The sequence below is a fragment of the Strix aluco genome, chromosome Z (assembly GCF_031877795.1).
Source record: "Strix aluco isolate bStrAlu1 chromosome Z, bStrAlu1.hap1, whole genome shotgun sequence".
NCBI classification, from domain to species: domain Eukaryota; kingdom Metazoa; phylum Chordata; class Aves; order Strigiformes; family Strigidae; genus Strix; species Strix aluco.
The window spans coordinates 74,282,744-74,310,635 of NC_133971.1; the positions used below are offsets into that span (position 1 = coordinate 74,282,744).

At 38.2% G+C, this 27,892-nt stretch overlaps 1 protein-coding gene across 5 annotated transcripts; it reads right to left on the bottom strand.

Moving 5' to 3' along the window:
• CEP78 (centrosomal protein 78) lies at nt 1–27,874 on the bottom strand. 5 transcript variants are annotated; one of them, XM_074812490.1, is made up of 16 exons: nt 27,727–27,874; nt 25,210–25,486; nt 24,823–24,998; nt 24,126–24,198; nt 23,554–23,657; nt 22,591–22,765; nt 20,322–20,435; nt 20,009–20,073; nt 15,678–15,795; nt 14,016–14,151; nt 13,031–13,076; nt 11,748–11,891; nt 5,787–5,864; nt 3,933–4,099; nt 2,282–2,435; nt 1–862 (listed from the first exon to the last, which is right to left on the bottom strand). In XM_074812490.1, the coding sequence occupies exons 2-16, from the start codon at nt 25,460–25,462 to the stop codon at nt 338–340; spliced, it is 2,328 nt and encodes a 775-aa protein (XP_074668591.1). In that variant the 5' UTR covers nt 25,463–25,486; nt 27,727–27,874; the 3' UTR covers nt 1–337. The 5 variants fall into 5 exon arrangements, with proteins under 5 accessions (XP_074668591.1, XP_074668588.1, XP_074668590.1 ...); XM_074812487.1 differs by having other exon boundaries at nt 27,646–27,779; XM_074812491.1 differs by having other exon boundaries at nt 579–779; nt 27,727–27,821.
• Nucleotides 27,875–27,892: the final 18 nt, after the last annotated feature.

A 27,892-nucleotide genomic window follows, 5' to 3' on the forward strand; every position in this document is an offset into this window, starting at 1 on the left:
TGGAAAAGAATTCGTACTCAATTTTATTAGCTCAAAACAGTTCACACACTATAACAAAGATCTGTGATACACAATAAAATCCATATACCAGGAATCCTTTCCATGTAGTACAAACTGAAAGGTGCCATTCTACCAGTGCATCACGTTTCCAAAAATAAAAATCTAGTGATAAGTGATGCAAACATGAAAGAGGAATACTAAACAGCATCCAATGCTTTAAAAGGTTAGAAAGCCTACATTACTTTACAAAAAATTCACAAACTATAAAAAAAAAAAAAATTGGATGCCTCAGTAATCTTGCAAGTGTAAAGAACAGTCCGAACATTTCTGAACCATTTCAAATGCTGGTAACACTTTGGATACTTTCTTGTATTTCAGAGTCAGATCCTCCAGTATCAGTTCCAGAGTGATTTACTGTCTGCAGTCTACTCTGATCTCCTCTTGCTCCATCATTTGGAATTGCTGTTTCATTTGTTCTAGGGATGTATTTCTTTGAGGAACAAATTTTGCCTTTTTCACCAGAAGCACCACTGCATATTCTGCTACCATTACTTTTAACATGTACACTGGAATCAGAAAATGAATGAAGACTGGTAACCAATTGCCTTGCTGAGTGATGTCCTTTTGCTTGTTCATTTTGTTTGACTCTTCTCCCACAGAATGTTGGAGTACTATTTCGAGACTTATCTTCTTTATTTTGGTTAACTGTTTGAGCTTCATTTTCCTTCCATGAGCCTGGCTGGTACTGTCCCCCAGCAGCCTGAAGTTCTTGTATTTCTCTAAGAGCAGAGAAGGAATGATTCACAACCATCTGGGATTGAAACATGCCAGGAAGAGACACTTGGATGTCCCCAGCTCTGTTCTGAAATTTTAAATTCCGATTAAGATACTAGAGAAAAAAAATCCAGTATTTCAACTGCCATATACTAAAATCTGCAGAGCAAAATAAAGTTTTTACATAATATAGAAAAGATTCAGGGATAACAGCAATCACACAACCTTTATTACAAACAAGCAAGTTTCAGAAGATTGCTAGAGAGATAATGACAGAGTAAACTTACTGCAGTTTCACATCTGGCTTGAACTTTATACTACAGAAATGTGTCAGTTACACTAAAGCAGCCAAAGCCTAATCATGCGTCTCATTCTGAAATACCTGCAATTCATTACATTTGCTCCCAGTTCACAGTAACATGGTTCCAACAGTCTATCCCACAACACCTAGCTGCTACAAGAATCTGAACTAACCAATACTAGGAGGTAAATATGAGAGTAGTGTACGTTAGCTGAAGCTTTTTGTAGTCTTCCTTTGCCATTTATACTTAAAAACCACTTTAAACTCAGGCTTCTAAATGTAGCTGAATTAAAAAAAAAAAAAACAAAAACAACAACAAAAAAAACCAATTCAAACAAACTGCATGAACAAGTTGATGTCACAGTGCAGAAGAATCCAGAAGCTGAAAACACTCTGGCAAGTCAAACTGTAACAAATACCAAAGAACCTATAATGAGAATTGCTCTATTGGTCCAAATAATTTTAGTAGATTCAAACTGCAAATCGCTTTCCACAGCATTAAAAAAACCCAACATTTTTTACCATCATGTTTTAGAAGCTTATGATGTTCTTGGGAAATCTGGAACATTTCATGGGGCAGACACTGCATATAAAACACATACTGGAATGCAGAACAATTCTTAGCATGACAGTTTTATCCAACTTGGACAAGGTTGTAGGCTGCCAGTATCTTAATTTTTAATTGCCTTAAAAACTTAAGCCTGGTCTTTTTCTTTCTTTTTTTTCTATCCCTTAAGGGAACTGTAGTATCTCCCTTGAAAAAGACAGAAGGTGTTCTACTTAATTGACTTCAGAGTAAAAACTAAAACCTTAGGTTGGTAATACTGCAAATTTGTAGTTGCCTGAAATTCATGTCATGGCCCATGTAGAAATTTAACAGGACTAGACATAAACACTGCAATTACTTAAAAGAAACACTACTGGAACCACTATTGGAACTTCCTATTTCAGAATAAGAAACAACATAATTACCACCAACAATTTCTTTGTACATTACAAAATACTATGGTTTCTGTTCCAATGGTAATCACTTAAAAAGCTTAATCATTGAATTGTTATGATCTGTACAAATGCAGAAAAAGATTGCAATAAGAACCTAATGGATCATTTGGTAATTGTAACTTTCAGTCACAGGGGGATAACAGCTGAAAAGTACATTAAATAGCATCAAGTACATTGCCACCAGCATTACCTCTATAGACTTACTTTGTTATTCTGGGTATGTTCTTGTCTTTCTTCTTCAAAAGACTTCTCCTTTAGCATGTTAGCAGGCTTACTGAGAGTAGAATTCATTTGTGGATGCCCCAAAAGACCAAAATCTGACTGGTCTATCCCCGCTACTACAGCAAGTTGTCCAAGTCTGCAAAATAAAGTTTAATAGAATATGACACAAAAAATTCTAACCCTGTGAAAGACCTAAACATTCAAAACCAGAAGAAGAAACAGAATCTGTTTGAAGCTTTGAAGACTGTTTTTCCATTCTTTTCTGAAAAGCCCAAAATAGCTTAATAAAGATGAAAACAAGTAGCTGAAGTATTTTCCTGTCTTTCCACAAATTAGCCACAGGTTCAAAACTGCCAGTCTTCACTCAGTGTTACGAGGCCAAGAATGAAGTTCTCCCAGTTAGCACTGATCGCAGAGCAGGATGCTGGTAAGCAGATTCTCTGTCAGGCAGAACAAAGATTATCTCTTTTCATTCAAGCAGAAGATTGGTGCACATCTCCCAAACTAGCATAATCTCTAACAGCCAAACCCAACTGCATGCTTCACAAATACAGTCATGTTGTTTCACCTGCCATCTTACAAGTTGGCCAAACCTATCACTTTGGTGTTTTAAGCCTCAATAAGAAGTGGGAAGTTGCAGCCATCAATTGATAGCACAGCATATTATATATAGAAGCTTATTGAGAAGAGCAGTCTTTGTGATTGGTATTCTGTAACTTTCACAGCACTTCCCTATTATCATGAATAGGCATAGGGCCCATCTGAAATTTTTTTTTTATGTAGTGAAAAAGCATTATTCCCTTCCTCCTCAGTTTGAAATTAATTCTTAAAGTAATGGCAACTCTACCAATTGACTGACACAAAATTAAAACACAGCCTCAGGGTGAACTTTACATTAAGTTACATTATTACATGGTGGATGGTAGCAGGAGGCAGGGAGGGCAAATAAAATCTTTTGTGGTCTTCTCTGAACATGCAGAGTAGACTGCAATGTATTTTCATATCATTCCTTCACTCTCCCGGATGGGATTGACATGCCTGGCTACATGAACTTCACAAAACAGCTTTGAGAATTTAAACTGAAGTCCTTTGACAAATGGGAAGGATGAACCATCCTCTGAAAAACTGCAGGTAGAGTGATAGAGCCTTAACACAAACTTCAATTACTACTCTCTAAAATATTTCTAGTAATAATAAATAAACCAGAATTTAAGTACAGAGGCCAGATTCATCCATCGAGATTTCTCTACTTCAATTAGTAAAAGGCAACAGGACACTTTCTGAAGCCAGTTCAACTGCATTTTGAGCCTTTTGTATCATGGAAACGTTAAGAGCCACAGGTGATCCAATAAAGACTTGGATACATACTTTAAGAGAAGCCGCCTTCTCTTTTGGAATGGGTTTCTTGAAAGCCCCCATGACAAATACATGCATTCAGCTGGACACTGCTTGGATCATATTTTTCCCTCTGAGAAAAGATTAAACAGCAGGTACATAGTCCATTTTTCTTCCTTTGCTCTTTGCATGTATAGTCCTAGAGATCAGGAGAGGCAAAGGCAGCATACTCCATTGGGAGGATATTTGTGAAAAGAGATCTCAGCAGAAACAGTAAGACAGTAAAGTGACAACCTACCCAGCGTCTTTAAGGAGGTCTAAAAAAGCATGAAACTTTTGGAAAGAGTTCTCAATGCTGCCTAGAACTCCTTCATCTTCCAAAATCATGTTGGTTACTGACTGCGCATGAAGAACCTCAGATAGGGAGATATTTAGATTCCTTAATCTTGCATTTTCCATTTCCAGCTATGGGAAGAAAATAAAAAAAAGGTAAAAGTCCTTTCTATCATTGCCAGTTAAAAAAACCCAACAAACTACCCAACCCCACCTTTGCAAGCCTATGGAGTAGTATCACAAACAGAAATACCCAAAGTAACTGATACAACTGATAGAGGGCTTCCTGTACCAGAAATATTCAGGGCACTATTACATTGAGCTCTGTGAAGGTTTGTTTATCCACAGCTCCAATTCTATGCTACCATAGTGAAACTGCTGCAGGCACTCAAAACTGCTGGCTCAGTACCGTCTTCAGTATGTACAGAATGATGCAGAGCAAGTGCAAGCAAAAAAAATTGCTTTCATGTTATTTTGCCTGTATTATATGACACATTAACACCAAAGAATTTATTTTACTAGTAAAAAACCTTAATGAAGGCCAATGCTCTCCTTACATTAACCCTTCTGTATCAGAGGGAATGCATACTGCTGCACCTCTCCCCTGCACGGTGCATCCCAAAACTGGAAGTTTAAGACAATCCGATTTTTCTCCACATTGAACATTAATCAAATTAATGACAAACTGTAAGTTGAATGACAACTGCAAGATATACAGGGTTTTGTGTTTGAGGGAAACACTAACTCAGACACTCATTTAAGATTACAGCTATGCAATCACTGCTACCACAGGCTTTCCTTCTTTCATCTTTTATGAGAGAAAAACAAAAAATTATAGATTTAACATTGTAGCTGTTAAACTAGCATCAAAATGAACAATTATACATACAACTGCTACTTAGTTTATCCCTTCTCCTGAGACAAGGTGCTATGTCCAAGCAGTCTAGCATAACAGAGGAAGACTTCTTGCAGTGGGTATTTAGCCTAAGGAGCATTCAAGTATTCAAACAGATACCCAGCAGGGCCCACTGGTGCACTTCAAATTACAGGAGGATGGGGATGGCTGCACCATGGACTACAAATGAACCTTGTAGAGTGCAGAATCCTTTGTGGATATCTGCTCCCTGTACTGTGGGGAACCACTTGTTGCTCAAGTTCCAAAGGATACCACCACTTTTATTCCACTCCAGATTACATTTAAGAACCAAATCAAAGGATCTTTTTAGGTCAGCAACAATGGATGGAGGGGAAATAGATGTCACAATTTAACTGTGACAAGTTGTTAGTTCAGTTCTGGCATAATGCAAAACTGCACTTCACAACAACTGACTGCTATGCAGAACACAATCCAACATTTTTATTGCCTGCGGAAACAAAACTTAAAAATCAAAGGGACAGAATAAGCTAAATTAAACAACATTTGCAAAAAACAGATTTTCAGTGCAAGTCATGATAAAGAAAGTGGGAGACCTCCAAGAACTACCCTGCAAATTGCAAACAGATTTAATCACTTTCTCAAGAAAAAGCAAACATCAGGATGCCCCAGATCATAAGTGATACACCAAATGAATGAAACACATTGAAAGAGTAGCTTGACCTGGAGTTCAAGGCTCTGGAATACAATCAGAACAAACACACATTACTAAACACAGATTTCATCATTGCCCTTAGGCTAGTAAATGATCCATGTGACTTTGAACTGAAACTCTGGAAGCTACCACATGAGAGGTCATTGATAATTACTCCTAATTAAGCAAGTGGATAGTTTGATTGGGGCCTCCTTAAAAAGTAAAGATGACTAACAGTTAAGTATCAGTACCTCCAATATCTGTTTCTCAGCCTTTACTCTGGCTCTTTGTTCTTCCTTTAATTTTTCCATGCATTCTTCCAGCTCCAACTATCATAACACAGATAAACTATCATGAAATTTATCTCAAAATGTCAGATCAACATAAAAAAACTCAACATGTCCAATTAACAACAAGCACACAGCATTCCAAGCAACAGCATATCTTCTACAAAAATACATGACAGAGGTCTACCAATACGTAACTTTAGGATGCAAAAAATTAACACAGGAAAATGGAAACTAGTGTGATTCACTTAACAGATTTGCATTGTAACAATAGATACCATGAGATTATAGCACAAGTCCCTTAAGCCTATGACATGACCATCAGGAGCGTATGTTCTTCTCTACTTCCTCTTCTTCCCCTTCACCTCTTCAAACCTCATCTTTAACTAAATACATCTACCTCATCAAAAACTCAAATAGGGCTCTAAAAAAAATCCTTAGTAGCCATACCTAGATTTTTCAGAATGCATTCATCTAGGATTTCATTCCTTATTACAGCAGTAGGAATACAAAATTATGAGATTTAAGAACAGTACTCTTTTCAGTTGGTTTCACTTCGCTCTTCAGCAGAAAAAGTAAGTTTATCACAATCCCAAGCTGCTTCAGTGAGTTATTCAGCTTCGTGTTGAATTAACAAAACCAAACATTTAACAAATATATTCTAGTCTTATTCATGAGATGCCTACACTTGTATTTTAACTTTTAGTTTTAAGTAATGAATCTCTCAGTTTCAGTGAACAGTAGTCAGGATTTGATAAGCAATACCACGTTTTCTCGAATCATAGCAGAGCATTATCATCTTTAATTACAGCATGTGAAGTGGAAGAACAAATAGGATTTTCTGTTCTTGCATGTCTTAACACAGTCTTCTCGTTCCAAAGGTGAAAACAGTTAAAATTATCAAGCTGCTCTATTTGAGGGTAACCTATATGAATTAACAGTATAAAAAGCTTCTTCATTTCTCTATACATTTTTCTATACCCTGTATACAGGCATGTATATGTAACAAAGGATGCTGCTTTTTGTACACACCTTATCAATCAGTTCTACAGAAGAGCAAAGATCCAAATAGTACTGAAATCCTTTGTTTACTATCAAAAGTTTATTCAAGAGAGTAGTACTGAACCTCATACAAGTAGTTAACTAAGAAGACTGGTGTGCAACAGAATGCATAGCAGAAATAATCCTTCTACAAATGCAAAGAGGTCCTCATAGGTCTTGTAGGATGCAAGGGACTTTTGCATCCGATTCAAAGATAGGTTCTAAAATATTCTAGATATAGCCCTCCCAGTGACAACCACTCAGAGTGAAGATTATGGGTCTGTCACTTCTGTCCAATGAAGCCCTAGACTAGCATCAATCAAGCTAACCCTGGAACTAGAAAGCTAGTCATATCTTCATCATCTGAACACAAGAGAAAGACTGAGATGTTAGAAGGTATAGGAAAATGACCTTTCAAAGACAGTATTTGGGAAGAGATTTTACAGAATCTAACTGTCGTGATGTAACAAACTCACCTCCAGGTATTGGCTGGGGGGAAATCTCTATGGAGAACCCTCAACAGCTAACGTGATCTTACTGCAATCTACCTCAGAACGTGTGGAAATAACGTTCTGAAAAAAGGAGCTAGAAATCCTTTTATACAGAAGCACAGCACAGAAAGTAGTGACCATAATGTTCTATATTCACAACTTCACAAGTAAGCCAGAATCCTGTAACCTACCTTTGAAGATCAGTCATAGGCACAACAGACTTGGAAGAATTCTTAAAGTTTCACTTATAGTGTGTGTGAATGTATGTATATATATCTTTTAAGTTTCTAGGGTGTAGCTCTTTGTCAAACAACTCTACTTTAGAAACCTTAGTTCTATAGTATTTTTGTTGTGGACAGATTTTAGACTATTCTAAAGGTGACAGCACTGACCTTTTTCTTCAGATTGCTAGTTTATACTTTCAAAGGGCAAAGGCTTAGAAAATAGTGAAATTATCAAGATTTTTTAAGTAGAAATTTGGAGGTTTTGTTTAAACTTGATTTATCACACTATAGGTGTACACAGTATTTGATGGTTATGGCTGACTTCACAAAAAATTGACAAACACTGCAGCTACATGTCATAAGCAGTATCAGAAGCATACATTTAAAGGAAGATGCCTTGCACCTGTGCAAACATATTTGTCACCGTTAAATTATATGTACACTTTATTCTTTGATTTGCTTTTGAGAAATTCACTGGCTGACACAATCCTCTAGTCTTTGTGCCAAAAAAAAAAATATTAAAACACATGAGAGCTAATGTACATCCAAGCTACAAGACTGAGCCTTCTAGTAGTGTAGTCCAGAAAAACAGCACTGACAGCCTTTAAGATGAAGTTGAATAGCAAATATATCTGTAGCCCTCACAATTACTATGCAATATGACTAATCAACACTAGACAGAGGTATAAAACTGAAGTTCAAAAACTAAAAATATAACAAAACCTTCAGTAACTAATTAGCCATGGTTTTCTACTTGATTACATTGTTGTCCTTGTTTTTTAAAAAGCGTTTTAGTGCAATCTCTACTTCTACATAATTCACGTAGTATTAACATGTAGAAAGAGTTATCCTCCTAACTATATTAAGGGGGGAAGTTCACCATTTATACCCTTAGACAAAATGTCAAAATCTGGAAGTTTCCTCAACTACATTCTTCATCAGAGGCAATTCTGACATGTCAGATTCCCTCTAGTGGAAAGAAAGGATATTTATCAGTTCTTATTTTTCATTTAAGCAAATTGCCAAGGGATCTTTTTAAAAAAATGAAAACACAACTAATATTGCTTCACTAAGTAGTACACTTAAAGCCCTGCAGAAAAGTTCTCAAGGACTTACATACTAAAGTGAAAGTCTAGTCATTTAGTCACACTGAGGGATGTTTGGAGAGCTTTTTTGGCACAGTGACAGTTTAAGGAGTTCCCATCTCTTACTGTTTATTCCCACTCTGCAATCCCATCATTGTTCTAGCACAGCTGGTTGTCTCACTTTACTGAAAGGCTGTGCAAGGCCTGCTACAGCCAAATACACTGGATTACTTTTCAGCTAGATCAGTTCCTCAAGTCAGCTCCCCCCTCAGGCAGTAAGAGCTGTTTAATGACAGTACCTAAGCACAGTTAACACAGATAAAAAGGGTCCTCCACTTCTCCTCTCACAATATCAGCCATTGGCTTCTGTCACTGACTGTGCTCCAATTCTGGAACACACTCAATCACACAAGCCTCTGTGAGTCATTAAGATGGCTGAAAACTAACCTGGAAAAATATCACAGAATCACAGAACGGTTGAGGTTGGAAGGGACCTCTGGAGATAATCTTGCCCAACCCCCTGCTCAAGCAGGGCCACCTATAACAAGCTGCCCAGGACCATGTCTAGATGGTTCTTTAGTATCTCCAAGGATGTAGGCTCCACAACCTCCCTGGTCAACCTGTGCCAGTACTGTCACCGTTACAATAAAAGTGTTTCCTGATGTTTAGAGGGAACCTCCTGTGTTTCAGCTTATGCCTATTGCCTCTTGTCCTGTCACTTAGCACCACCAGAAGGAGCCTGGATCCATCCTCTTTGCACCTCCCTTCAGGCATTATATACATTAATAAGATCCCCCCTGAGCCTTCTCTTCTCCAGGCTGAACAGTCTCAGCTCTCTCAGCCTTTCCTCAGAGGAGAGATGCTCCAGTCCCTTAACCATCATCGTGGCTCTTCATTGGACTCTCTCCAGTATGCCCATGTCTCTGTCGTACTGGGGAGGCCAGAACTGGACATGGTACTCTAGGTGTGTCCTCATCAGTGCTGAATACCGGGGAAGGATCACCTCTCTCAGCCTGTTGGTAACATTCCTCCTAATGCAGTCCAGGATGCCATTCACCTTCTTTGCCACAAGGGCACACTGCCGGATCGTGTTCGACTTAGTGTCTGCCAGGGCCCCCAGGGCCTCTTCTGCAAAGCTGCCTTCTAGATGGCCTGGCCTCAGCATATATTGGTGCATGGGGTTGCTTTTCCCCAGGTGCAGGACTTTGCACTTCTTTTTGAACTACACGAGTTTGCCCCACCTCAGCAAGTTGAAACAACTTACCTTATGATTAGATAAACATGAAAAAAAAGACACAAAAAAGACTGAGGCAAGAAATGGAAAAGCACTAAGGGACAAAGGGGAAATAGCCAATTCAATGGTGACAAGTTGTTAGTTCAGTTCTGCCATAACGTGAAATCGTGCTTTGCATCAACGAAACAAAAAGTACAGGTGAGGCACAGAAACAGTTCCAGGCTGCTTAAACAGTGCTGTCAGATAGGCAACCATGCCTAAAAAAGTATTTTGGTTTTCAAATTCTGAAAATCGAGAAAATCTGGACTTTTACAAGCCCATGAAATTTAGAACCAATTTAGGGTTAAGGTTCCTAAAGTCTGTAGTTTTACCTCCTAGGAAGCTTCAGTTAATCACAAATTATCCCTTCATTACAGTTGCTCTATATGTAATACTACAGGTAACACTGACAACATAGGTCAATATGACCGCAGCACAAAACACTGTCTGAGTCTGCAGTGTGTCCTGAAAGCAATATTCCTCCCTCTCCAAATGCGGAGTATTAATACATCAAGTGTTTCCTGAAAGCACTGTACTTGCTGCATAGAAGTTTTTGGTGCAATATGCACGTGACATGGAATTTCATGATTCCAGACACCATGATCTTGAAGAGTGTTGAAGCCACTCCACAGCACAATGTCAACATATTACACACAAACAGTAATATGAAATCACCTACAAAGAAGAAAGCCCCTATACAACTAAGTCCCAGCAACATGTGAAAACCTTGAAAATCTTCCTGAACAAATGTTCTAGAGAGAAAAAGGGTAGGCCTAAAAAAAAAGTATACATCAGCAGAAAAAAAATGGGAGCTAGTTATTTATGCAGTATTTGTATGGCCCTTTTGCCTTCCACAGTAACTCTAAGCCACCCCAACTCTCCCGTTACATACAGGTCTGCAACAAGTTAAGTTTCAACTTCACTTTGCTTACATAAAGACAGATATGGTCTTAATATTTATACACACGAATAGTCCATTTCACCCAGTGTGGTGCTCTGTGATAACCACCACCAAAACCAGACTGACTATAGGTCTTACTTTTAGCAGTATTCATTTGGACGCAGTGCAGACTCTCCAAACAAAATCCTCACACTTCAGAAACAAGGCAGTTATTCTGCCTGAGGGTGTTACTTTCTAGTAGGGCTAGATTACCTCAGCAGCATTACTGAGACGCTGAAACACACCCTTTGTTTTCCCTTCCTTTTATAAGAACATTCCCTGTCAAGACATTTGCAGCAATAGTCAGTCTTGCTACTGCTGGCTTTTTAGAGCTATCAAAGAAGTAGAAGGAATAATAAAAAGCAAATGAAAAAAGTTTGTTACCAAGCTCAATTATAAAATGGAGCTTTAACACATAGTTATTTTAAAAATTATTTTTACACAACAATCATTAAAATATTTTAGGTCTTACAAATAACATTATAAAGAAAATACTTGGAAGAAAATACTACAGGCAATAACACTGATCAAAACATTTGTGAACCATGATTCCAGACTGGAACAGAGAAATTAAACATATTGCAGCTGTGTGTATTAAGTGAAGTTCTTCCTTATTATGGCCCTGATTTGACATATGTTTATAGCACACACATCTTCATTAGAACTATTCAGAGATTGGAAATCCAGTGCATATTTGACATACATCTTTTGAAACAGAAGCCTGTGTGGCATAATGCAGGATAATTAGAAGTTATTCAGAAATCCTGTTCCATGACTGGTTATTAGCTTAATCATAATTTTCTGAATAAAACATGGTTTAATTGATATAATTTGCCTTTAAGAAGTTTAAGGCACAGAACATGCTTCTTACCTGTAACTTTTGATACTTTGTTACACTAATCTTATCTAATGATTTTGCCAAATCAGGATGATGGATAACATCATCTAAATCTTCTGTGTCTTCGGTTTCAGACGTAGAAGCGCTTTCTACTGTCACTTTCACAGGAACACCTGTCTAATTACATTAGACAAGAAAAACACACCCAACTCACAGCATTACACTGCGCAAAAAAAAAAATCAAACAGTACCAAAAGCTTAATTTAAATGTAGTTGTTTCCCAGAGTCACTTCCAATGCATATATGTCGTTTAACCATGTAATTTTGAAATAAATTTGCATAAAACAATATTTAAGAAGTACTATGGATGTGTACATTGGGCATATGTGGCAAGGATTTAGTAGCCGAGGCGGCATGTGTGAGAAGCAGCCTGGGCTGCCCTGTGCCAGACACAGCTGGTACCAGCCAGCTCCGACCCACCAACTGCAGGGCAGGGCTGGGCCCCGCAGCAGAGAGGGCAGCACCTCTGGGAAAGCCTATGTAAGAAACGGCAAAAAATGCCAGACAGGCAGAAGAGAAGGGAACAAGAGTGAGAAAGAGCAGAGGGAACACCAAGCTTGGAGGAGGAGCAGCAGCTCCATGGTGGTGCCGATACCCACATTCCAGTCCAGGGAAGACCCCTCGGGAGAGCAGAGGGATGGGCTGAAGGAGCCGCAGCTGGTAGACAGCCTGTGCCAGAGCAGGTTTTCCCAAAGGACTGCAGCCCACGGCAAGCCTACGCCAGAGCAGGGGATAAGTGTGCCAATTTAATTCATTAGTACACACTAACACACTTCAGCTTTTCTGTGGTGGGTAGGGAGTCGTGGGGAGATGGAAATGAGATGTGAAGAAGGAAGGAAGTGGGGATTTTTTCTCCTGCTGGTATGTTTACTACAGCAGTTCACAGATGGGTGCAAACATAAATATGTAGTCAAAAAGCAAAAGGAGGAGAGAGGAAGTGGTGTGCAGAACTCTTCAGAGAAAAATGCTGTTAATTCTCTTTATTGCCCTTGGAGGGGCTGTGCCCATACTCCAAACCCAGCTTGCTTATCAAGCTAAGAGACCAAAACATAGTGATTCAGAAGTGGGAGTAAACTAAGTATCAAAGAAGTTTCAACTGAGTGCTGACATAAACTATTATTTTGCAATTCTACGAGACAGAAACTTTAAAAGTATGTTCCAGTCTTAACTTTTAGACAATAAGATTCTGTTGAGAACACTTTAATCTTTTTTCAGGTATTCATCTACTAAATAGTCCATCATATAAGAGAGAGTACCTGAATCTTCACTGGTAATTCTTCAGTACTATCCACTGGCCCTCCTCTAAAGTTAGAAAAAAAATAAAACACTTCTGAGAAAGTAAGTTTACAATGTTACCATTGCTGTTTCCATTTCCAAACACAGAACTCTAGGACAGGTGAAGCCTAAGAGTAAAAACAGCATCAAACACTGCACTGTATCCCTTCAACACTCATTACATTTTATTCTATTAGTATTCCTACTTCATCATGAATTAGAGCAACATTACTGGATGCTAACGTTAATATCTTCAGTAGGCAGTTATTAGTTAATTATTACGAACTGAAGTTAACAGGAGAATTTAGTGTTCAACTTGAAAACATGTCTAATAAAAACAGTTATGATAGACCATTCAGTAATTTTTTGTTTAAATATTCATATAGCCTCCATTTTGAGAAGCAAGGTCTAGGAAACACGTTAAAAAAAAACACTGTTTCAAAAGGAAGCATAACAACAAAATTATGGCTTCCATGTGTTAACAATTACTTTATTTTTTAAATTTTACTTCATGGGACTTAGATGATCACAATAATTACGTTGGCATTGGGGGAGACGAAGCAGAAAGAAGACGCGGAAAAAATACCTAGGCATCTTGAACTGGATGCCAAATCAACTACACTACAAGCTCAGAAAACTAAATTGCATCTTCAGCTACAGTAAGTCTGTTAAATCATTAGTAACAAGAGAACAAGCAAGGTGGGTTTGGTTGTGGGAGGTTTTTTGCTACATCTGAATATTCCCATGGCCATCAAATCATATCTTTTTCTGTATTTTAAAACTTACTGGAATAGAATTTATGTAACATCCTCAAAATTTATATGAACAGAAAAAATTATGGATGCAATATGAATTTCTGAATTTAACTTTGAAATACATATTTTAAAAAACTAACACTGCTCTCTACTACATTTATCATACGGGTCTGATGCTTTAATGTTTTCCCTTGTACTATGAAAACCTCACCTGCACCTCTTTGCACGTTCTGCAGTCCGCCAAGGAAGGAAGCCTTTTGTGCCCGGTGGTAGTGGTTTTGGTGAGTAACTATCTTTCACAGATGTATTTTTTTTTTCAGGACTTACAGACTTTTTAGGCGGTAATCCTGTATTGAACAGGAAGAATAGCAGAAAAAATAATTCATTATACCCAGTAATTTACATATAAATTCACAGCTTACTGTTCATAAGTGAAATCTCCTATGTAATAAAAGAGACTGTAGGAAATCTACCTTTCAGTCTAATTTTGCTAAAGTGTTCAAAAACTTTTGCTTCTCAAAAAGAGGGGTGGACAGCTTATCTAATTGCAATTATAAACTGGTATACTTAACTGCTATGTTAGGTTGCTGTAGACAGACACGCTGTTACTCAAAAAAGGAAGCAAAGTTTTGTAGCTAAAGAGGTTTATTCAGACTACTAATTTCAGATACCCAACTCCATTGTCTCAAGTTGGAGCTTTGACAGTCGACGTAGACAGTAAGGCTCTACGTGTGCTTCACATTGCCCTCTAGTGGCTGTAGCGGGAAGAACGTTGGTTTTGTAACACAAAATGCTTAAAGCCAAAGTTGGTACTCATGTTGATCACTTGTACAGAACACCAGCAATGCCTTTGCTTAAGAGGATTAATAATGAAACGTCATGTTCACTAGTCCAGTCTTTTGTTGTTGTTTAAATCATACACTATAACTCAAAGTAGATTCAGAATAAATACCTAGTGTGGATGATCACTCTTCATCAGGTCCTGTGTAAGTCAGAAACAAGCCCAGAAAACTGTTCACCTCGTATTTCACACAGTTAAACTAGTGAGACCTCAGGTGATTCTTTCTCTGAGATCAGTAAAACAACTAATTTTGTAATGGTATAGAAATGCATAACTGTGGTAACAGGATTCCAAATTTCAGTTTGTTCTCAACAAGTAAACAGCGTAGTGCAGTAAACCCACCCCTACTATATTTAAGTCAGGCATTTTCTTATTCCATCACATTGATCACCACAGTTTATTTGTGCAAAGACTTCGATTTAATTTACGCTTACCTCTGCTTCCAGATAACTAGAGCAGAGAGACAGCCAAAAGTATTACAGTGAAGTTTTTAGTAACTTAGTAGAAAAATATTTAGCGTATCACAGCTATCCGTACTTAATTATAAATATTCAAGATACATGTTATTTTAAACATACTATTTATAATAGGTTAATGAAGTTAAAAGAAAGAAATCTTAGAACTTTTTGTACATGAGTAAAAAATGCATGCTTGTTTGTTCTGGCAGACGACAGCGTGTTACAGAAAGGTTACAACATCAGAACAACTAGGCAGCTTACTACCACCAAGCTTGCTACAAGTGAAAGCTTATGGAGAGGATGCACTTAGAATAAATACATGCAATACTTCCACATTGCAGCATATCCTACCATTTTTCCAGCCACAAGAGCAAGTTTCCTACAGAAACCACTGATGGTAGAAGAAACATTATTGAATTAAGAATAAATGGAATCTTTTTTTTTGAAGACAATTATTCTGCAAAACACTGACATTTAGACAAATCATAAATTTTGTATTTAAAGCTCCTCAACCTTAAAAGATTATTTTGTAGATAAAATTTACTACAGCCAGAGAAAATAAAGACAGTATTACCAATACGAATAGTAGCTTTCCCTTTTCGACCACTTCCTAGGACAATAGTTCTTTTCTTTGTTCTAGTTTTCAAAACATCCTTGGAAGATGGAGACATCAGCCACTTATACTGGAAATTCTTTTTAAAGAAAGACAAATTGCTTTAGTAACTGATATTTAAAGAAGTGCACATTTAAGATTAGAGGGGTTTTTGTCAGACATATGGAGAACACTGCTAGTTACAGAAAACTTAGTAATAAACTGTAAAATTCAGGAAAAACAAAAATCCCACAAAACCCCAATTTAAACACAGATTTCACGCGAATCCGAGTGCTACATTATCAAAAAGTGTTTCCAGAACACCACTATAATACCCCATCCATTATTTTCCTTTTTCCTGTGCAAAACACTTCTCCTTTTATAGTAAAAATGGCATCAACCCTATAAAAAGGAATCTCTGGCTTTTGCATTTCATTCTCAGAAAGCTGGCTCACTAGGAATGACTGGCTCAGACCAAAGTTCTCTGGAGTAATAAAAGCTTCCCTAACATGACTTTGCATTACCCAAAAAGTTAGTATTTTTAAAAATATGAAGTTTAATTTTCACAGCCTGTAATGAAAATTCATCCTTACACAGTAAAAGCCTCCAAACTAAAATTAAGACATAGCAATAATCAAGGCAATTGCTGTACTTCAAACTTGATTTCCTTATAGCAACACCTCTGTTCTTAAAGCTTCCCCGTTCCCCAATAAAAGTTTTATTATTCCAAATAAATATTCTTAAGTTACACTGTCACTTATTTTTCAGTGTGCATCAAGCTATATTTAGTATACAGTCTAGCACTGAAGCAGCCATCAAAGGAAATTTAGTTGATATTAACACAAAGCTTATCTCAGACAGACCTAAACCCCAAAGTTATTCCCACCAAATGCACAGGGAAGATTAAAATGGCATTACTGTGTTCTAACTAACCAAGTTTGGTCCAAGATTATCATTGGCAAGAAAATTTTTTTTATTTTTAAAAACTTTGGACTCAAATAATTCTTCTTCAAGTTTTGCTGAGTCTACAGCTGAATCTACCTCCTGAGACAAGTGTTCATTCTGAACCAAAAAATAGACAGAAAGAGTAAAATTAAACTGTAAACTTCTAAGAGCAAGAGTGTCTTAATTTTTACTATACACATAAAAGAGCAGCTATACTAGATTAAACCTCAAGTTCATCTAGCCCAGTAGCCTGTCTCTTGTCCGTGCCTGCTGCTGTTCTACCACATCTAAGTATAAAGACCGCAAACATATTAAAAGACTGTTGAAAAATCACTAAATCCTTGAGCTGAGAATATGAAAGCAACTTGTTTTATAGACAACTTCAGTGGATTTTTCCTTTTAGTTATTCAGTCTCTCTCAGAATCTACACAACCTTTTACCACCTATTACACACAATCATATCTACGATTACAATCCACTATACTAGCCACACAGTGCTACTAGGAAAATACAACTTTCCTCTGGTTTAGCTGCCCATCAAATCTGAAGGCACCTCTTCTTGCAAACTTGAAAACCTAACTCAAAGCAAGCACATATATGCTATTGATAAGCAAAGAGAAACAACCAGTTTTTATGCAGAACAGGTTGGAAGGGCTGCCGTGGCTGGTATACAGCAAGCAAGTGGTGACAGTGCATTACAGGCTATTTGTGGCAGCCCAGACATGATCTTTCATTGTTATGATTGGCTTATTATGTCGAGGCTATTCAAAAGCCCACCAAACATCTCTTTGTAAAGCAACATGGCAGCACCTCTGTTGCGTAAGCAAAACCATGGAGTTGACACAACAGGTGCCATGATGAGATGGCACAGAATGCATCTCTGCAACTTCTCAGACATAAACAAATTCGACACTTTACTGAGTTTTAGTCATGAGAATTATGACAGCCTTTGGCAGGATAAAAAAGATGAAACTGGAGGTAGATGAAACTGGAGGCAGTACTAGATATGATCATCCATGCAACTCTTTAGTTATCTGTGAGTTATGGTATGAGTTAGGCTACTTGCTGCAAGAGTGACAGATTAGTTTCACACAGAAAATTACATCTTACACCTTGTGTTCAAGAAGTCTCTACACACAGGCTAAACTTAGTCCAACTGATTCTTCATTTTCTATCAATGTGAAATCCAGATCTTTAGCAACTACAGTACGTAAAAGAAAAAAAAAATCCCTACTAAATTAAATAATTTCAAAGATAGATACCCATGTTTTCTCCACTACAAAAAATGGACCAGCACATCCTTTTAAAACCTCAGAGGTTTGGAGGCAGATGACCAAGGGAAGCAATGTAGATGCTGACTGACTGTATTTTGTTTGACAAGCTTAAGCTATAAGAAACAAACATCATTTTAGATTTGTAAACTTAGTCTATAATGGATTCTCTATATAAAAAAAAATACAGTGAAAAATCTGGAAAATAACTAAAATTTTTGTATTATGTTAAAACTTGTTAAAAATAGAAAGAACCAGTGTTAGTTACATCCAGAATTTAGAATAAGTCACTAGGACTCTCACAAATACACTCTTAAATTGTTTTTACTTGTACATTTTTTTTTTAATCTTACTGCTGAATTTTTACTATTGACAGAATGAAGAAACAGCATTGCAGTTCTTTCTACACCAGAGCTTAGTGGCCAACTGTTTATCTTCATTAACACCTCTGACGATTTATTAATTTATTCCCTGAGTTTTGACTCCCTAAAAAAACCCCAAAAAAACCCACCAGACAACACAACACCAACACCCACACACAACAAAACAAAACCCCACATTACTGACTTTCAACATAGAGCACATCAGGACACTACCTCAAAGAAACTCAACTGTTTTTCTCTTCATAATATCCAGGCTTCTGCAACTGAGCTCAAAGCCAACTGTAAATCCTAGATTAGGGTAGTAAATGTTTCAGTTTCAAAAGAGTATCAACCTCAACATTTAATGTATGTGTTCATCTTGCTAAACAGGTGGATTATCCCTTTTTGAGTGTCTGCACTGTTCTCATGATAAACAGAAAATGTTATTTAAAACAGCCTACTCATACATCTTACGAAATAAAGGATCTAGGCTGGTTTTGGAAGAAGCAAAGTTACTTATCAAGCCAGCGGTCAGTCTTTTTTCGTTAACATTGTTAACAGAGTATGAAGAATTACTAGCATCACCAATAAGACTTAAGATACTGCAGATGAATACAAAACAAATGTCTTGAGTTGAGTGATCTCTTAGTATATGGGAGATTCCCCAGACAGCTGCTTCTTCTCACAGTTCAACTTTCCAACCATCTTGAGCATCTCCAAGCAGATGCTATTTTCATGTGATCCCTGCAACATTTTGCAAGTGTTGATTGCATCTGCCAAGGAGAAAAAGTACTCCTTCACAACCAACCTCAATTTCTCTAATAAAGTCTTTAAGACACTGAAGTGGGGAACTGCATTAATGCTCAAGGAATTCTACACACAAACTTCCCAGTTTATTAGATACTCCCTACAGATCCACAGCTCTGACTTTTTAAGCCTTTACAAAACCAAAAGAGCAGTAAGTTCAGAACAGTAACTGGAATTGTTGCAGCTCTGAAAACAGAACAAGAGTACACTCCTTCATTTGCTGTCTCCTTCAGGAACTGAATCCGATTTCTGTGTTATAAACAAAAGACTTAGTATTAAAACAGTGTATCTAATCATGGTCCAGATATTCCACTTATGCACATTACTGTAAACTCTCTATGGACTGTTAGATAAAGATGGCATGGGGTACTGTACTTCAACTAAACTCTGGTTTGTTAGATGGTCACCATCGGAAAGGATAGTCTTGAGTAACTTAAAGAAATCTTAACTATGTAAGGTATTGACAAAAAATAAGTTTCAAAATAAATTTTAAAATTTTAAATAGTGATTTCCTTTACTTTTTAATGAAAAGCCATTACGACCACGTTAACAAGACAGACACATGTAGTACAAAGCCTTCCAGCAGTCCAGCAGCAATATTTACTTAACATTCTATGATAATGCCCAAGTATACACACACACATTTCCATTTTTTTCATTAAATGGATATTTTGATTTTATTATGTGTTACATGTTAAGTTACATAAGAAATCATACAAAATACCCAATATCATGTTGCTGCTAGTGTTTTTAGTTTTTCCCTTCATAGTGGCTTTTTGTTTTTTTAACTGCTTAAGAGTCAGACTTCTGTTTATAACTAGAACAGCTGTTTTAGATTCATTCTGAACAAAGTTGTCCTTTAAAAAAAAAGATGCAATGGCAGTGACAAAGAAAGCCCCAAACTCATTTCAAAATGCCTAACGCATACCTCTGAATTAGCACTATTTCCATTCATAAGAACTCTTTCGATAATGTTTTTCATCATAAGGTGATCTAGAAAAAATTAAGATATCTCATTAAGAATTTCCTGTATGAGACAAGTATTTAAGCAAAGAAACAGATGACTGAATAAGCAGTACACACCACCCTGCTCCCTTCCCTCATTTTAAAAATGTATAGCAAAATACTGTTGCAGGTTTTTTCCTTATAAGCGGTTTATTTTTTCCCCCAGATTTACTGAAAAAAAAAAAAGGCAAACCAAAAACCAACCACAGAGGACAAAGATAGATACAGATACATACCAATTAATGGATTTTTTCTTATGTCAAGTACCACTAATGTTGTATTAGTCTGAAGAGCATCTAATAATGACCTTGCTCCTTCATTGGATATTCCACACTGCTGTAAATCAAGTGCTAAAATGTTTAAGGAGGTAAAAAAAAATAAATCAGCCACGTGTAAAAACAAGATTACTTTCAGAGAAGAAAATTAGAAATTTAAATCAGTATTAGAGACGAATATTAAGAAATAACTGCAAAACAACTGCAAAGGAAGGAACATAAAAATGTTCTTGACAATTCATAGTAGATGTAATATTCTGTCCTGGTTTAACCAGGATAGGGTTAAGTTTCCCCAGCAGAGGGGGGGAGCTCTAGCCGGGTTGGGTTATTCAGATACCGTGCAGATGTCACATCCTGGCAGGTCACATTTTCCTGGCACGGGAGCACGGTGCACTCGTGGTTTTGCACATCGAGCTTCTCACTGCTGTATTTGGTAGCTATTTTGCTCTGTTCATTGCTATCACTGTTACTGTTATTGTTATTGTTGTTGTTTGTTGTGTTGCTATTGCACTGTTGTATTAAACCTTTCCTTATTTCAGTCTTGGGGCTTTGTATTTCACTCCCTTTGTGGGGGAGGGGTAGCGGCCGCGTGGTCTCAGACCCCGGCAGGGGCTAAACCACCACATATTCCCAGGCACCAATTAATTCAACTGCCCAAGGTAACATCACATGTACAAACACACAACTTACATATAAAAAGTCCAAGTCAATGCTTCTACAAGTTCATTGCTTGCACACATCAATAAGTTATGTGGCTGCCATGAAATAGTACTATCATTGCTCTGGCATTTATTTCGTGTTGTGCAGGCACAGTATCACAGAATGGTTGAGGTTGGAAGGGACCTCTGGAGGTCATCTTGCAAAACCCCCCTGCTCAGGCAGGCTCACTTAAAGCCAGTTGCCCCATACCATGTCCACATAGCTCTTACAGATCTCTGAGGATGAAGACAACACAACCACTGTGGACAACCTGTGCCAGTGTTCAGATATCCTTACAGTAAGTTCCCTGACATTCAGGAGGAATCTCCATTGTTTCAGTCTGTGCCCACTTCCTCTTGCCCTATCACCATGCACCAGTGGAAAGTGCCTGGCTTCATCTTCTTTACAGCTTCCCTTCAGATATTTGTACACCTTGATGAGACCTGCCCTGACCCTTCTCTTTTCCAGGCTAAACAGTCCCAGCTGCCCCAGCCTCTCCTGAAATCAAAGTTGCTCCAGTCCCTTCATCATCTTAGTGGCCCTTTGCTGGACTCTCTCCAGTAGCTCCAGTTCTCTCCTGTACAGGGGAGCCCAGGTCTGGCCTCACCAGTGCCAAGCAAGACAAAGAATCACCACCTTCAACCTGCCCACAAGTCTCTGCCTAATGCAGCCCAGGATACCATTAGGCTCCTTTGCCACAAAGGCACTTTGCTGGCTCATGATCAACTTGTTGTCCACCAGGACCTCCAGGGCCCTTTCTGTAAAGCTGCTTTCCAGCCACAAATCCCCCAGCATGTTCTGGTGCATGGGATTACTCCTGCCCAGGTGCAGGACTTTGCACTTCCTTTTGTTAAACCTCTTTAGGTTCCCATCAGCCCATTTCTCCAGCCTGTTGAGGTCCCTCTGGATGGCAGCATATCCCCACCTTCCCAGAGATCCAATTAAGGCTGACCGGCCTATAGTTCCCTAGGTCCTTCTTCCCAGCCTTCCTGAAGATAGGAGTGACATCTGCTATCCTCCAGTCCTCAGGCACCCCTCCCAATGACCATGATCCTTCAAAAATTATTGAGAGTGACCTCACAATGACATCAGCCAGCTCCTCAGCACTTGTGGATGCACCCTATCAGGGCTCATGGAATTCTGTCTGCCCAGTTTGCTTAAGTATTCTCTAATCTGATCCTCCTGCATCAGTATGCATGTTATCTGTACACCTGGCTCAGACTATAAAACAATTTCAACAGATAAGTATTTGATTTCATGTACATGACTTACACCATCACCATTAGCCATTTTGTACAGATATACTGTAGAACAAATTACTTCTCCAAAATACTAGTGGACAATACCAGACACCACAGTAGTATTAGGATACTCCGACAGCTCAAATGAGAAAGAGAAACTTATTTTGAAAAAAGACTAATCGTTCCTAGCTAAATAGTGAGTTACTCTGCTTGCTACATTTGCTGTAATTAACAATGTTAAGTTTTCTGCCTGCCACTACTGTATCTTAAGAGTGAATATTTCACAATACCTTTTAGCCAAAGGTCCTCTCCTAGAGAGTCTGCAAAGGCACTTGCTCCTCTATCTCCAACAAGCATGTTGCAGTTGAAAGTAATCCGCCTTAAACCAGTCATATAGTCAAGGTCAGGCCTCCTATAACGTAGGCTTTCAGCCCAAGCTTCACCATGTCTTTTCATTGCCTGGTGCTTTGCAAACAAAGAGGCTGTTACCGAGTGCAAAGGCAAAGTCATTATTGACTAGAAGATCACAAGTTATCTTTGTTTTGTAATTGATGTTTAACACCTTGACTGCTGATGTAAGAAACACAGTTATACCATTTCTGAGTTCAAGAAATAGAAGTCATTTTTAAATGTTACAGTTAAGTCATGTTTATTCTGACTATCCAATTTGCAATGCTAATTAAATATGGCTGAAAAACACCTTATCACCACCTTTTGGCAGACAGACACTTTCAACACACCTTGAATGGAAAATACACACGAGGAAATTATATGCTTTTATGCAAACCAATGTTAGCATTAATTAGAATATTGTACTAATCACAATCTTACTAACCAGTTAATTCATAGCTTCTAAACTGTAAACTCATTCTTTCCCAATGCTTAAGAATAATTCAGACATTTTTCAAAATTTATGACAATGAAAGAAGAGCTCCCCAAAACAGGTATCAGACATTTACAGCCTAATCCTTATTTAAAGAAAACATCAGTCTGAACTTTTATTTGTTTAACTGATGTTTACTAAGAAATACCATATTTAAATTTCACACCAGTAACCTAAGCTAATTCTGGCATACAAAGTCACAAATTTCAGAAAGACTATTCATATACTTCAGCTCACATATGCTGCTCACAAAGTGCTTTGAGCTTTGGCTTTAGAGCTTGAAAGTAAAAAAAAAAAAAAAAAAAAAAAAAAAATCAAACATATTTAAGTTCTTGGGAACATTTGGTTCTAAGACAGGTTATTAAATTACCTTTAATACATTTGATATATGTTCTGCCCCTCGCCATGTGAGGCTACATCCTGTGAAGTTTACGCATCTGATAGTAGTTGAATTCTTTACACTCTGGCAGATTGCTGAAGAAAACAAAAGCATACATGTTTATCAGACCACACTTTTTCACTGCCATATTAAGAGAAGCTGAATCAGCTTTAACAGGTAAAAGCCTTAACAAAGAACTAGTGTTGAAATACAAAGTGTATTTTAAATACATTTAAAATGTTCTAAGATTATATATTTCTAGCGGAAAAAGAAAGACTATCTGAACAAGCTAGAACATACTTTATTTCAGTTTACTTACGTAAACATGAACAAATTAAGAAAGTATAAACATCATTATAACGTAGTAAGGCTACATACTAGCATAAAAGTGAAGAAATTCAAGTCTTTAAATGTGTTAAGCCATGTAGAATAAAGTGAAGATTGTCACATTTTAATCATAGACAAATGTAAAAGAGGAATGGAAATACTGAAAAACTTACTTACCTATCTGAAGGACTAAAAAAGTGAGAAGCATATTTACACTTTTCTGATTCTGAACTTACTTTGTAATCCTCCATCTCCAATTGGACAGTGGGCTAAAGAGACACTCTCCAGAGATGAAGCTGTGGCCAAGCCCTTCAGAATAAAAACAATGTTGGTTTACTGGCTTAAAAAGCAAAAATACAAACAGAGAAAAGACCAAGCACCCAAACTGCTCTGAATTCTTTGTGCTCCCTACAAGGAAACTCTAGGGGGTTCAGAGGAAGGTCAAAACAAGTGAATCTTAAAGCTCAGTTTAAGCTGGTTCATTTCTTTTGCACAAGATAGCCTATGGGCAACAAGCCACAACCTCCTTTCCTAGAACCCACTTATGAGCAAACTGGAGAGTGTTCCAGTAACACATCTTGAAGACCTGTTTTTATCTCCTTGGTGTCCCACAACTTTCCTTCTGTCATGTACACGCACAGTAATTTCAGTCACAAGCATAAGTTATACGCCCCAAACACATGGCAGGGACTTTGCCAAGACCATTCTAATACGCCTTGATGAATCAGGGCAAGGGAAGGTTAAGTGATTTTGACAGGTTCAGCAAGACTAGGTTATACTAAATGTCTCAGCAGAATCATTCCTACAATGGATAACACAAAGACATCTTAGAGGAGGAACATCCTCATCTGTGACAAATATTTATAAAATCTAGTTGCTACTTCTCCACATCTAAGCATCTTTCCATTTATTTGTATACTAATATATTCTCACCTTTGTTAAAAGTATGAGATCTCTCTCCCTCAGAAGCAAACCCTGCAGTTCTATATTTTTTAGTACATCTGACATACTGAGACAGCCTTTGACAGCTTTGCATAGTTGGCCAGTCAAGTCTTTTGATCGAATTGCTGGAATTCTCCTTCTAAAGTAAGTTTTATATCTTTCAACACCTAGTAAACAACAAAAATTGCACATCAGTAAAATTCAGTCCCTATTGACTTAAAAGCAATCATAATCACACCTTGCTTTTTTTCTGCTTTTCTTAAATGGAATTAATTCATTAGGTATTACGAATGTATTCAATCACACAAAAGTTTTATGCAACAAATTCTAACATGCATACATCAACACATTTAACTTTTATAGCCATCACTAACAAACCTGATTCTCCAAGACCTTGTTGATGAAAACTTCTTATTGCAATAGAAGTTAGAGTCTTATTATGCCTGATAGCATTCAGAAGTGGTGCCCAGTCAGCAGCTTTGATGTGATCTACAATTAGATCAAGAGCACCCTGACTCAGGTTAGCCTTCACAGCTTTCAGTGGGACAGAGCCTTGAAGAGCACAAAGATGTTCATAATGTGAGTAGAAATCCAGCATGCACTGTCTTCTTATTTTGACTGACTCAATCATTTCTTCTATGTAAAAAATGTATCTCTAAAATTAGGGAGAAAAAGAAAAAAATATAAACTTTTTCCAATGTATAACTGATTTTGCAACAGTCTCAATTCAACATGCATACCCAGAATATGAGTATGTTGTGGCATATTGTATAGCACGTCTTTGATGTGGCAGCTAAAACAATGATATCTTGTGATGCTCACTACCTGGGTATGTACAGCTGAATGACTAAGGGGGTGAAAAAACCCAACCAACAAACCAGCATTTTTATTCTCCCACACAAATAGGTATACCCAAAAGGCAAAAGGCCTAATGCTCAAGCACTAACTGCTGTGAAGTTCCTCTCTTCCTCTTAAAATTTAGTTTTGTAGTGTCAGGGTCTGCAGACTCCTGAAAGCCTTGGACACTCCCTGACTCAGCATCAAATGATACAAATGGCTATTCCATAGGGAACTGGTTCTGAGCTTCTCTGCTACTTCAATCAAAAGCCTAAATTCTGATAATACAGAGTAAAATGTGTGTTTTCCTAAATATTTTTGCTATTGCATGCCTTATATACTTATACCAGTAAATTTAGGAAAGCAGTTTCCAGGCATAAGTTTTTGCTACCCATGTAGCAAAACAGTACTAGCTCCCAAGTAGAATCTCTGAATACAGCTATGGGACAGATAGTATAAGTGATTCAGTAGGAATATTTGTCAGTATATTTAGAGGACCCATTTATTTATCTGTTTAATTTTTTATTTATTACTCAAGACATCATTCAGTATCCCACATAGGATATCAAACATTGTTCACACTGCAATTATTTTTCCATATTCTTAAAAACTAGAAAGCTTCAGTTGATCTTCTGAAACACTGAATGTCAACATGGGACAAGAATTACTAGACATGTACAAGCACATGAAGACGGCCATTTGTTAGAATATAATTTAGAAAAAAAAATCACATTATTAGTATTTGGATGACAGAAACTGTAGAAATAATAATAGGAATAGAAACCCCAATAATAGTTCCTCTACACCCCTTTATTTCAGCTCTGATCTACTAGCATTAGATAATGACCGCAGAGTGGCCACAGGAACAGAAATGACTAAATTACAATCGAACATTTCAATTTCAGAAAGTGACCATCAACTGTAAAGCATCACTGACTTCAGGTGATGTATCAATGTGCAACATATTAGCCTTCTATCTCTAAAGCTTAAGCAATATTCTTTCATGGTGGCCTTCACTGCAACACCTGAACACAACACCTCTAACTGAAGTAAAGAAAAGAGCTCCTGCCCTAGCACTGAAGTTTAGTTCACTTGGAGGTAGAAAGGAAAAGGGCCAAGCTAATCAGATCCACAGTAACTTCCAGCTGAGAAACAACTTTGTAAACCAGAACTCTTCTGCATGGAGGTTTGTGCATCTGACACAATCCTAGAATATCTTGACTGGCTCTGAGAAGGTACACAGGGGACAATTATTTACTATCTCTTCCAATACAAAAATATCATATGGTGACAAATTAAAAAAAAATAAAGCACGTAGTAAAACTGATAAAGCTAGTTCCATGCTAAGACTTTTTAGGAAGATATAAGTTTATAGTGATTCAAGAAACAGCTGGACAAATTTATAGGGCAGTAAAAAAACGCCATACAAGACCACTGACCACAGAAACTATGACCATGCCCTACATCCAGAACTGCAAGGCACACACAGGAAGGTTAACTACATCCCTGTTCTCTGCTTATGCACTTCATCAGGCATGGCCTGGAGTCTGCTGGAGCTAGACACATTTTATTTGACCTGCCGGACCACCGTATTTAAATATATAATACAGCATCCAGCTAACATACGCAAATAACTCTGGTTACAATTGAGGCAAAACAGGTTTTATATGTTTCACCCACTCAATATCGCCAAGGACTCGGGGCACTACTTCAGCGCTCCGCCTCCCCAGCACAGTACACCATTAAGCCAGGATGAACTGGAGACTGCGCTGTTCGCCGTCTGCCACAGGGATATGAAAGAGGGAGCGACAGTCGCTCCCTCCCACCCCGTACGAGCACATCCCCCACCCCGCGCCGCCCCGGACGATCCCCCTGTCCCGGGAGCGGCCTCAGCCAGCCCCTGCGGACTCCCAGCTGGGCCACCAGCCCCCTTCCCGCTCCTCCACGGCGGCACGGACGCGACAGCGCAGGAGTTACCTGCCTTCACCCCCTAGCCCCTGCCCCGGTGCCCGCGAGCGGCCACTGATCGCGCCGCCGGCCTCGGCGGTAACCCCGCACCTCCTCCCGAGCGCGCCGGCCACCGCGCGCCCTGACGACAACCCGCCGCGCGCGCGCAGCGGTTTCCTGGGATCCCAACCGCCGCTGGCCCAGCCGCCGCCACGTGGCACTCGAGGCTGCCCTCCGGATTGGCCGCCTCCCCGCGAGAGTCCGGCCTGCACACATT